Here is a 13,051-nt window from a genome sequence, read left to right on the forward strand (position 1 = left end):
AATTTTTAAGAAATCAATTTTTTTTAACATTTTGTTTCTTTACAGGTAATGCAAAATAAGCATTCTACCTAAAAAGGCGTAGAAGCAATATAAACAATACTGAACTGTGACTTTTCTCCCCAGGCCTTATCTGAATATGACAGGTAATGAAGAGGGCGATTGTTCAGATGCAAATGTCCAGGACATGCAAAATGAAAAGCAACACACAATTCTTCAAGCATTTATAAATATTTAATTGTTTAAAAGTAAACATTCTGTGAAATAGGTGGACATTTGATCATTTTACTTTTAAATCATAGTTGTATTTTTTTAATACAAAAAAAGAATAAATGGTAGCCACTGTCTGACATCCTATTTTTTCTTTTTTTAAATAGATAATTTATTTTTTGTCCAAGCAACACATGGACAGTGCCCTGCTAGAATGGATGGAATACTCTCCAATCAGCCATTAATCAATATGTATTGATAATTAACAAAGGAACCTGTACACATTTAAGTGAATGCACATGATTATTTGTTACACCTGCCTTGAGTGATGTGTAGTGTCCCTAATCCTGTTCGGTAAGAAACAACAGGTTTTTAAATTGCTCTGACTTTCTGCACTGACTGAATGGCCTGTTTTCCACAGTTCCTATGACTTTTTAGAAGATAATGATGTATTATTTCCTGCCTTAAAATTGCGAAGTCTCTAATTAAAGATGTTTTCAAATGACAAATGAAAATCATCATATTATGAGGTTTAAGGGACTGGTTTTGGTATCAACCAGAAAGCACAGTCTTCATAATAATATCAATAATAATAATAATAATAATAATAATAATAATAATAATAATAATAATAATAATAATAATAATCACACATTCAAGTATTTTATACAAACAACAACTACATGAAACAGGGGGTCTTCAACATTTTTACTGGGTGTCTCTGACTGAGATACAAACTGTATAGAGCATAACTGGTAACATTTTAAACAAAACAAAGGATTAACCATTCATATTCGTAGTAGTATTTGGTCGTAATGGGACCACTCTGAAGAAAAATTGGGATGTACTTGTGATCTGTGCTGTTAAGGATCTATTTATGGCTCAAGAACAAAGAACAAGATACAGTCATGACTCATCTTCCCCCAATTTACTTGTTAAACTTTCTTTGGTTTATCAAATGTACAGCTCTGGAAACAATTAAGTTTCTGTGGTTTTACTATTTATAGGTATGTGTTTGGGTAAAATGAACATTTTTGTTTAATTTTGTTTCATTGTTAAGTTCATATTCATTTTTAAACACAATACTAATGTTTTAACTTAGGAAGAGTTCAGAAATCAATATTTGGTGGAATAACCCTGATTTTCAAATCACAGCTTTCAGGCGTCTTGGCATGCTCTCCACCAGTCTTTCACATTAATGTCGGGTGACTTTATGCCACTCCTGGTGCAAAAATTCAAGCAGCTTGGCTTTGTTTGATGGCTTGTGACCATCCATCTTCCTCTTGATCACATTCCAGAGGTTTTCAATGGGGTTCAGGTCTGGAGATTGCACTGGCCATGACAGGGTCTTGATGTGGTGGTCCTCCATCCACACCTTGATTGACCTGGCTGTGTGGCATGGAGCATTTTCCTGCTGGAAAAAACAATCCTCAGAGTTGTGGAATATTGTCAGAGCAGAAGGAAGCAAGTTTTCTTCCAGGACAAGCTTGTACATGGCTTGATTCATGTGTCCTTCACAAAGACATATCTGCCTGATCAGCCATGCTGAAGCACCCCCAGATCATCACCGATCCTCCACCAGATTTCACAGTGGGTGCGAGACATTGTGGCTTATAGGCCTCTCCAGGTCTCCTTCTAACCATTAGACGACCAGGTGTTGGGCAATGCACAAAATTGGACACATCAGAGAAGATGACCTTACTCCAGTCCTCTACGGTCCAATCCTTATGGTCTTTTGCAAACCTCAGCCTGGCTCTTCTTTGCTTCTCATTTATGAAGGTCTTTTTTCTAGCTTTGCACGACTTCAGCACTGCCCCTAGGAGCCTGTTTCGAACCATCCTCACCGTGCACTTCACCCCCGCTGCCATTTGCCATTCTTTTTGTAGGTCACTTGATGTCATCCTGCGGTTGTTGAGTCACATTTGAATGAGTTGGCAGTCATCCTGGTCAGTGGAGAGTCGTTTTCCCTCTGCCGGTCTGTAGCTTTGTTGTCCCCAATGTCTGCTGCTTGACCTTGTTCTTATGAACCGCCTTCTTTGAAATTTTAAGGATTGAAGCAACCCGATGCTCACTGAATCCTTCTTTTCCTCACTCAAAACTTTCCTTTTCAACTCTTTTGGCATGGTCAATAGATATTTTTTGATTCCAATTACTTTTGAGGTACTACTAGCACTGTTCTTGCCATCCTGCTGGTTCTATTGCAAGAGGATAGTGATGACCACAGCAGTGGTTTTTATACTTTTCCTCGTTAAATAAGATTTGGTTCAGGTGATCACCTAATCAGTACCTCATTCAGTAGAATGTGTGCCTGTGTTGGAATTCAACAGACACTGGAATGGAATGGCTCCCATACATGTGGAGATGCTGAAGTAAGAAAAATGTGCTGTTGTCTCTTAATTTTTTCCAGAGCTGTATATTTATTTTAAGTGGCTCATTTTATCCTGGGAATAACAGCTTCATAGGGCTGGTATGAGTTATGCATTTTAATGTTTCACTGAGACAAAGGAGAAAAAATCAGGAAGAGAAAGCATGTTTTTTCTGAACCAAAGGGAAAGGAATAGGCAAACATGTTATTTTCAAAGCTGTTTAACATAATTCCAGTCTAAACATAGTTTTTACACCACTAACTTAACGGTGGTTTTGCTCTTGGCAGTTATTGCTATCAATTATTGCAAGCGATATTGCTACTGAATCGCCTACTGTAACAAACTAAGCAAGACTGCTGGTACTACTGGCAAGAGCGCAGGGGCTGTTCTGATTGGTTGTGAAAATCGGCTGCAATTTTTGCATATGACATCATTTGACGTCCACGTTTAAATTCCAGAGTCAGACACTAATGATTAGTGCAATTTGCAAAAACAGGTAATCACTGTTTAACCATTATATTCCAAATCTGACATTTTCTAGGCACAAACAATATATATATATATATATATATATATATATATATATATATATATATATATATATATATATATATATATCTGATGTATAAAGACATGTTTGTCATTTCTTTTCTTTTTTTCTGCTTTCTATGTATGGTTATATATTTGATAAAGACATTACAGGCTGAAAAAAACACTTGTACGTTTGCTATAAAAATGTTGCAGTATTTAGTTAAATGTACACTTCTGTAATTTCATCCTTGCCCACAACAGCAAATCAATGATCCTAGCTTTACAGCTTCATTTATACAAAGGAGCCATGTCCAAATGTAGTAAGGATCAGAGGGTTTGGACTTAAATTCAACCCGAACTCTCCAGTTTCTTTATTCAAATTTCAGAGTTAAATTTAAATTCCCTTTTCTAGAGCCATGTACAACAGATGAAAATGACCCGAAGCATGAAAAGTTATTAGAAGTGCGATTGCAAACTGCATATTAGCATGCAGATGAATAAGAAATGAAAAACAGTGGTTGAAGTTGATATGAAAGTGGCTAATAAAGTGGTCAGACAGTGCAGAAGAAAATTAATCCAAACATCAGAGGAATTAATCAGAAACTATAAAGTGGTCTAGAGATATGTTTAACTCTGTGGCTGGATTGGGTTGTTATTATTATTATTATTATTATTATTATTATTATTATTATTAAAAGTAGTAGCAGTAGTATTCATTAAAGTCAGTCACTGTATCAGTCAGTCAATCTGTCAGGTCATACATTTATATTATTTCCTAGTGTTTCTTCTCTCCCCATTTGTGAGTGATTGGGAGTGATTGGCTACATGCGTACAACTATTACAGGATTCAAACTCAGAGAAATAATGTATTATATTAAAAGCTAATGAAAATATGAACATTATTTGCCTTTGTTATTGTTGTAATTTGTATTATATAATATTATTATTAGTAGTAGTATTAGTAGTAGTAATACTAATACTAGTAATAATAACACTACTTGAGTCAAAAATGTACTACCAAGTTCTACTTCATAAAGTTTTACTAAAGAAAAGATGCAGGAATAAAAACATTGTCATAGTGATTAAAAACAGTATTACAGGTGTTATTGTTGGACAGGTACAAGTAGTTCTTTGCTGAACCCTAATGGTTTAATTTGAATACATGTCCGTCCTGGAACAACTGAGCAAACCATTTCAAACATCGATATTTAGTTTTATAAACACTGTACATATATCCAAATCTCTGGGATGTAGCACTGAGGATGAGAGATTTACTCCAAGGTAGAGATTATAAAACATTGCCAGGAGAACCACCTACATCTCAGTAAGGACCCCTTAAACCTCTATGAATGTCACAACATGTTCTTGATGTTCCAAATATATCTGCTCTGAAGTGTCATACATCCACAGAAAGCATTATACTTTTTGTCTATGATATAGTGAGTTTGGTAATGGAGTGAAAAAACAAAAAAAAACCTCTCCAATCTTGTTAGGCATCATAGCTCACTGCTCCACACAATTAACCATAGTTTCATATAGACCACACACCGTGGCAATAATCGTTAAAAAACAAAAAAACTGCTGTCAAGAAAACAATAAAGTTTCCTGGTTCCTTCACAAGTCAAAAGGACAAGGGAGGAGGATGTGAGGTCAGCAATGATAAAACACTTAACAGTGTGCACCTACGTTGTTATGGCACAAATATTTCCTTTATCAAATGCAATTTTTACAATCCTAGAACTACCCTCAAATGATAAAATAAATAAATAAATAAATAAATACAATGTAAATGTTTCCTTGTTTTTTTGCAGCACTATCGTTAAAGATAAATACCAGCATTTCTCCTCAATTCAGACTCCGAATACAGTTCCCAGCCCCATCTACAAGAGGGGGTACATTTATGCACTCAGAGTTTCCAGAGCTATGCAAGCACCCCCGAGATGAACGTGCTGAGTAGCTTCAATAAATACCTCTCATGGCGAATTCATACTGCTTTCATGTATTAAAACAAGAAATATTCCTCTACCCCAAAAAATGTATCAATCAAACATGTAAGGGTGGTTCAGTTACTGCTGACGTTTACTTTAGAAAAAAAAAAAAAAAAAAAAAGAAAAAAAATATCATGGTGCTTTTTTTTAAATATTATAGGGAGAAGTCATCTGCTTTGAGCTTGATATCTTCTGTTTATAAGTCAGCCATTCGTCCATATTATTATTTTTATATTTCGTAGTCATTTTACTCTCCAGGCGGAAGGGGGGAAATGAGGAGGGTCACACCTCAGTACTGATGGCCCCAGTGTTGCTGAAAAAGTCTTGGCCCTGGCGACTCATCGGAAAACTCTGCAGGGAGGACATTTTGATGGACAGCGCGGGGTTCTCGTAGTGCGCGGGCATGTAGGTGATCCTCTCGCCCCCGTTGCGCATCTCGTCTGTGGTCCGTATGTAAAAGGGGGAGCTGTAAGGCGAGCAGGTGGGGCAGTAGTTGCGGGAGGCAGTGCAAGCAGTGGCGGCGGCGGCGGCACCCCCCGGCGGGCAGGGGTCAGGGGGCAGGGCCAAAGGGGTGAGGGCAGAGCCGTCGACTCCCGAGGCGCTGCATGCGTTGCAGGCAAAGTGTGGCTGGGCTGGGCCATCCGACTCCGCATCCCCGTCGGAGTCATCCCTCTTGCAGCAGTAATACTGGGGAGAAAGAGGTGCAGACATGAACCCCTCGCTTATACACTCACCTAAAGGATTATTAGGAACACCATACTAATACTGTGTTTGACGCCCTTTCGCCTTCAGAACTGCCTTAATTCTACGTGGCATTGATTCAACAAGGTGCTGAAAGCATTCTTTAGAAATGTTGGCCCATATTGATAGGATAGCATCTTGCAGTTGATGGAGATTTGTGGGATGCACATCCAGGGCACGAAGCTCCCATTACACCACATCCCAAAGATGCTCTATTGGGTTGAGATCATTGTCATGTTCAAGAAACCAATTTGAAATGATTCAAACTTTGTGACATGGTGCATTATCCTGCTGGAAGTAGCCATCAGAGGATGGGTACATGGTGGTCATAAAGGGATGGACATGGTCAGAAACAATGCTCAGGTAGGCCGTGGCATTTAAACGATGCCCAATTGGCACTAAGGGGCCTAAAGTGTGCCAAGAAAACATCCCCCACACCATTACACCACCACCACCAGCCTGCACAGTGGTAACAAGGCATGATAGATCCATGTTCTCATTCTGTTTACGCCAAATTCTGACTCTACCATCTGAATGTCTCAACAGAAATCGAGACTCATCAGACCAGGCAACATTTTTCCAGTCTTCAACTGCCCAATTTTGGTGAGCTTGTGCAAATTGTAGCCTCTTTTTCCTATTTGTAGTGGAGATGAGTGGTACCCGGTGGGGTCTTCTGCTGTTGTAGCCCATCCGCCTCAAGGTTGTACGTGTTGTGGCTTCACAAATGCTTTGCTGCATACCTCGGTTGTAACGAGTGGTTATTTCAGTCAAAGTTGCTCTTCTATCAGCTTGAATCAGTCGGCCCATTCTCCTCTGACCTCTAGCATCAACAAGGCATTTTCGTCCACAGGACTGCCACATACTGGATGTTTTTCCCTTTTCACACCATTCTTTGTAAACCCTAGAAATGGTTGTGCGTGAAAATCCCAGTAACTGAGCAGATTGTGAAATACTCAGACTGGCCCTTCTGGCACCAACAACCATGCCACGCTCAAAATTGCTTAAATCACCTTTCTTTCCCATTCAGACATTCAGTTTGGAGTTCAGGAGATTGTCTTGACCAGGACCACACCCCTAAATGCATTGAAGCAACTGCCATGTGATTGGTTGGTTAGATAATTGCATTAATGAGAAATTGAACAGGTGTTCCTAATAATCCTTTAGGTGAGTGTAGTAGGGTCAGGGTTAGGGTTACAGTAACCTAAAGTCCTTTCCTTCTAACAGAGACTAAATTGTACGCCACATGGGAACCCCATGCACTGTCAAATTGTCAATTGTTTTAACTGAATTTGGGACTAATGTACCTGTGGCGAGAAAGTATTGTTGGACGTGACATTAAAGATGCAGGTGCTGTGGACAATTTGTTGTTTAACCCATGGTTTTAAAATGCCTGCTCTTTGCCTTGCAGAGGTACAACCCTCCTACATACTGTATATGAGACAACAGACAACATAGCCTCAAACCACACATATTGGCTCCCGTGTCGCTCACAAAGAGTGGCATCACCATTTTGTATTATTCCTTATTCAAACACATAGAAGAGAATTTATAAAGAGGTATACCATGGGGATTAGTGCTGCACAAAGCATTCACTCGATTATTCAGATAGTGTTTCCTGGGAGGGGTATAGAACAACACTGACTGAAGTGACTGATACAGGCAATTACAGAACAGCTGTGAGATACTGTGCTGGTTAATCAGCAAAGTCGGAAGCAATGAGGGAAACTCTACGCCTGAAAAAAGGGTCGGCTAAACCCTGAAAATGGCTTCCTGTGGAGAATCTCTCTTGATAAATCAATACAAATTGGCAATTTAAATTGTCACTGTTGTTTATACCAATTCTAGGAAACACCAACAGTAAAATATTTGTTTTGCACAGCATTAACAGTGATCCATTGTTCATATCACTAATGTCTGGCACCAAACAAAAAGGCCCAAAACAATCTTATCAATATCCTCCTGTCCACTGTCATTTATTCCTCTGTATGAACATGATATTACAACAAAGACTATCATAAAAATACCTTAAGCAAAACAATCACTAGTGTAAGAAGGCACAGCATCCCAAATCTAAATTACCTGGAGCCTACAGTAACAGAGCACAGCTATGATACACAGTAGTATCACTGTTGCTAGTATTCCTCCGGTAATAACAACAGTTCCAGCTGTCATCCGACCGGATCTCCATCAAACCCTGGATAGAGGAACACAAAGACAATATCGTCTGGTTAGTCATTGTGTATGATGCATGTTACTAAACAGCGATACCAGACGTCTCCGGGTAGGACAGCACACCGGTATTCCAGTGATAGGACAATTTGCCACAGTACAATATGTCCCATTACCTGAGACGATAATTTAACAGATTATTTTACCCAAAGCAAGTTACAGAGACTAGGGGTTGAACCGTGCTTTACACACAAGGCTACAGGGTTATTTACCACAGACCCAGAGAGACCAGGAGGAGAGCCGAGTCTGCTCAAGTCCCTGATGGACACCCTGAATGAAAGAATAGGAAAGTAAAGCAAAGACTTACTTACATCGGAACAACTGAGCTCAGACGTGCCGCCGTCTCATGTGGGCTTTGGACAGCTGGAAGAGCAGGGGTTTAGGACGCAGACCTTGACTTTCTCGCACCTGGGGAGTGGGGAAGAGAGGAGAGGGGAGGTTATGGCTTAGCTAGCTTTTGTAGTTCAACCACCTCACTTACAAAAACAATGTGTCAACTGGATTACATACAAGCTGGACACAAAAGCAAAAATCCACAAAAAACTCCTGGTTGATCATGCACACCAACTTATATATACTACAAATAGCTGAGTCCCTTTTACCTCTAGTATGGAGCATTAGCAACCAGCAATCACAACCCAACACTGAAACCTGCTGGGCACATCACTTGCTGGGGAGATTCGATCAGCGTCCCAAAAAAAGACACTGTTGAAAAGTGCAGTCGGTATGCTCCATCTCTTTTACTGAGACACGAAGTGATGGCTTACTTCCTTTCTCACCTTATGCTTGATCAGCCAAGAGAGGAACAGAGAGAACTTCTTCTAAAGTCCTTTTGTACTATTGTATCTTCACGTTTGACTGCTTCTTTTGATACTCTGAGATAATGGACAGCATGTCTAATCTACACCTGCTTATATGATTAAGATTATCATTATTATTCATGAATCATTTTCATTATCATAGTTGTCTCCACAGTTAAGCTTTCCAAAGTAACGACTGATCCCTGAGTTTCACCTAGTTTCATTGTAAATCTTTGTGTTAGTCAGTACTTTCCAGTAAATTGATTTGTGTAGTTGCCAATTCCTGTCTTTTCTATATTCTATCTTTTATTTTTTACATTTTTATTAAGGACTGGCTCAAGTTTAGGAGAGAAGGAAAGAGTAACCCTGCAGGCAATATCATCAGAACTGGACTGAAAGAGAGAAACATCCTCACTGGGAATTGTACTGGGTCCCATTTAGTATATATGGCACATGAAGGCAAACAAGGAACATACACAAAAGACAGGGGCAAACTAAGTGGCAAACTTGATGCTGCTTCCTCCTAAATCTCCCATTAACTCTTCAATTCAAAATAATGTCAGCTCTCTGCCCTTGTTATTGGCTACACTGAAAACTACAGGAGGAAGAGAAGGAATAAAGATGGCAGTTAAAGAAAGCTGTTATATCATTCAACCTGTGTTGAGCATGGCATGATTTTCCTATTCAAAATGGCATTTTCTAAGATTCATTAGGATTTACCCAGATTTAGATTTAGATGTTGCTACTGATGCTACTCAAGAGATAGCCCCCATCCCCCACTCCAACTTTGAAGTATTCACTGGCTTTGACATGTCAAACAACTTCTTAAATTGCTGTAAATTTGATTTAGAGTGCGTGCATCTAATAAGAAGATCTAATGAGGCATTGCATCGCTTTCTGCCAAATTTAAACCAGCTCAAGCTGCCAAACCCTTCTTGACTTATGGCATCTCCCTCCCCTACTAATTCGTATGACTAAAGGTGACCTTTCTATTTAATTCCTCCTGCTCTGTTTAATAAAGTTTTATTGGGTGAAAAAAAAGGTTCAGCTCATCAGTATTTTCTTATCAAATAGAAATCAATGCAGTGGCAGCCAAAGGTTTACACCCCCAGTACAGTGGGGACTAATACTAACACTTAAAGGATCTCTCGCTGTGACAACAGAAAGATCAGTCATGGCAGATAGAGATTCAGTAATGGCAGTTATAGATACTAACATCATATTGGACTAAATAGATAGAGAGGGAAAGGCAAACATGCTGAATCAATTGTTTACACTGGTGTTCACACATATTTCAGGTTTGAGAAATCTCCCTATGACAGGAAAACTGTGTCATATATACTAAAAATGCTTAGAACAGTATAGTTTTAGTTTTACTGATAATCTAATTGTACTCAAATCAATGCGAGATGATTTTAGTAGAATACTAAGATCTTTCAACAGAGCCGTACCAAAAGGGATTGTGCAAACCAAGTAATTTACTCCTTTTTAACACTTCTCTGCACTGTGTTTGTTGTGCAAAGGGCAATATATATACACTCATCTAAAGGATTATTAGGAACACCATACTAATACTGTGTTTGACCCCCTTTCGCCTTCAGAACTGCCTTAATTCTACGTGGCATTGATTCAACAAGGTGCTGAAAGCATTCTTTAGAAATGTTGGCCCATATTGATAGGATAGCATCTTGCAGTTGATGGAGATTTGTGGGATGCACATCCAGGGCACGAAGCTCCCGTTCCACCACATCCCAAAGATGCTCTATTGGGTTGAGATCTGGTGACTGTGGGGGCCAGTTTAGTACAGTGAACTCATTGTCATGTTCAAGAAACCAATTTGAAATTATTCGACCTTTGAGACATGGTGCATTATCCTGCTGGAAGTAGCCATCAGAGGATGGGTACATGGTGGTCATAAAGGGATGGACATGGTCAGAAACAATGCTCAGGTAGGCCGTGGCATTTAAACGATGCCCAATTGGCACTAAGGGGCCTAAAGTGTGCCAAGAAAACATCCCCCACACCATTACACCACCACCACCAGCCTGCATAGTGGTAACAAGGCATGATGGATCCATGTTCTCATTCTGTTTACGCCAAATTCTGACTCTACCATCTGAATGTCTCTAAAGAAATCGAGACTCATCAGACCAGGCAACATTTTTCCAGTCTTCAACTGTCCAATTTTGGTGAGCTTGTGCAAATTGTAGCCTCTTTTTCCTATATGTAGTTGAGATGAGTGGTACCTGGTGGGGTCTTCTGCTGTTGTAGCCCATCCGCCTCAAGGTTGTACGTGTTGTGGCTTCACAAATGCTTTGCTGCATACCTCGGTTGTAACGAGTGGTTATTTCAGTCAAAGCTGCTCTTCTATCAGCTTGAATCAGTCGGCCCATTCTCCTCTGACCTCTAGCATCAACAAGGCATTTTCGCCCACAGGACTGCCGCATACTGTATGTTTTTCCCTTTTCACACCATTCTTTGTAAACCCTAGAAATGGTTGTGCGTGAAAATCCCAGTAACTGAGCAGATTGTAAAATACTCAGACCGGCCCGTCTGGCACCAACAACCATGCCACACTCAAAATTGATTAAATCACCTTTCTTTCCCATTCAGACATTCAGTTTGGAGTTCAGGAGATTGTCTTGACCAGGACCACACCCCTAAATGCATTGAAGCAACTGCCATGTGATTGGTTGATTAGATAATTGCATTAATGAGAAATTGAACAGGTGTTCCTAATAATCCTTTAGGTGAGTGTGTATATATATATATATATATATATATATATATATATATATATATATATACAGTGGCTCTCAAAAGTATTCACCCCCCTTGGACTTTTCCACATTTCATTGTGTGAAATTAGAATGGATTTAATCAGGAGTTTTTCCACTGATCAACACAGAAAATGTCCATAATATCACAGTGAAAAATATAATCTGCAAATTGTTCTAATGCTATGACACACCTGACTGAGCTGTGGTGAAACCAATTGTCTTAAGAAGTCACGTAATTAGTTGAATGGAGTTCACCTCTGTGCAATTAAGGTGTGTCACATGAGTGCAGGTTAAATACACCTGTCTCAAAAACTACATCAAGAGGATGAAGGAACAGTCATTGCAAATCAAGAATAAGGTTCTTATATCTTACATTCTAATACATTGAATTTACCCCGGAGCACAGTAAAGTCCATTATTAAGACATGGAGAGAATATGGCACAACTGTGAATCTGCCTAGATCAGGCCATCCTCCCAAACTGAGTATCTGGGCAAGAAGAGCACTAGTCACTAGCCACCAAGAGGCCTATGTCAACTCTAAAGGAGTTACAGTCTTCCACGGCTGAGCTGGGAGACACTGTGCAGACTGCTTCACAAAAGTGGTCTTTATGGGAGAGAAAAAAACACACATCAATTCTTGGCTAGAGTTTGCCAGAAGGCATGTGGGAGAGTCTGAGACCAAGTGGAGGAAGATGCTATGGTCTGATCAGACCAAAGAAGAGATTTCTGGCCTCAATGCTAAGCGCTATGTTTGATGCAAGCCTAACACCGCACATCATCCTGAGGACACCATCCCCACCGTGAAGCATGGAGGTGGCAGCATCATTCTATGAGGGTACTTCTCTGCTTCAGGGCCTGGAAAGCTTGTAAAGATAGAGGGCAAAATGGATGCAGCAAAGTACAGAGAAATCCTGGAAGAAAACCTGCTGAAGTCTGCAAGAGATCTCGGACATGGGAAAAGATTTAACTTCCAGCAGGACAATGACCCCAAACATACAGCCAAAGCCACACCGGAGTGGCTTAAAAACAAAAAGGTCAATGTCCTGGAGTGGCCCAGTCAAAGCCCAGACCCAGATATGTGGAAAGAGTTGAACATTGCTGTTCACCAAAGATCCCCATCAAACTTGATGGAGCTTGACCAATTTTGCAAAGAAGAATGGTAAAACATTGTTGTGTCCAGATGTACAAAGCTGGTAGAGACTTATCCACATAGACTCATGGCTGTAATTGCTGCCAAAGGTGCCTCTACCAAATATTGATTTAAGGGGGTGATTACTTCAAGTATTGTCTGTTTTGTATTTGTAATTAATTTAGAAAAAATTGCAGATCAGTGGCAAGAACTCCTGATTAACTCCATTCTGATTTCATGTTGTAACAATGAAATGTGGAAAAGTCCAAGGGGGGTGAA

At 39.7% G+C, this 13,051-nt stretch overlaps 1 protein-coding gene across 2 annotated transcripts in view; it reads right to left on the reverse strand.

Moving 5' to 3' along the window:
* Nucleotides 1-4,017: 4,017 nt before the first annotated feature.
* Nucleotides 4,018-13,051, reverse strand: part of fam163ab (family with sequence similarity 163 member Ab) — a 41,406-nt gene continuing 32,372 nt past the window's right edge. For both annotated transcript variants that reach the window (XM_066692488.1, XM_066692487.1), the window contains 3 exons: nucleotides 8,374-8,470; nucleotides 7,913-8,027; nucleotides 4,018-5,779 (listed from right to left, as the gene is read on the reverse strand). In XM_066692488.1, coding sequence (XP_066548585.1) covers nucleotides 5,375-5,779; nucleotides 7,913-8,005 — 498 coding nt within the window. In that variant the 5' untranslated portion in view covers nucleotides 8,006-8,027; nucleotides 8,374-8,470 and the 3' untranslated portion in view covers nucleotides 4,018-5,374. The remainder of the gene's footprint in view (nucleotides 5,780-7,912; nucleotides 8,028-8,373; nucleotides 8,471-13,051) is intronic.

Source organism: Amia ocellicauda, chromosome 19 (assembly GCF_036373705.1).
Source record: "Amia ocellicauda isolate fAmiCal2 chromosome 19, fAmiCal2.hap1, whole genome shotgun sequence".
Lineage (NCBI taxonomy): Eukaryota > Metazoa > Chordata > Actinopteri > Amiiformes > Amiidae > Amia > Amia ocellicauda.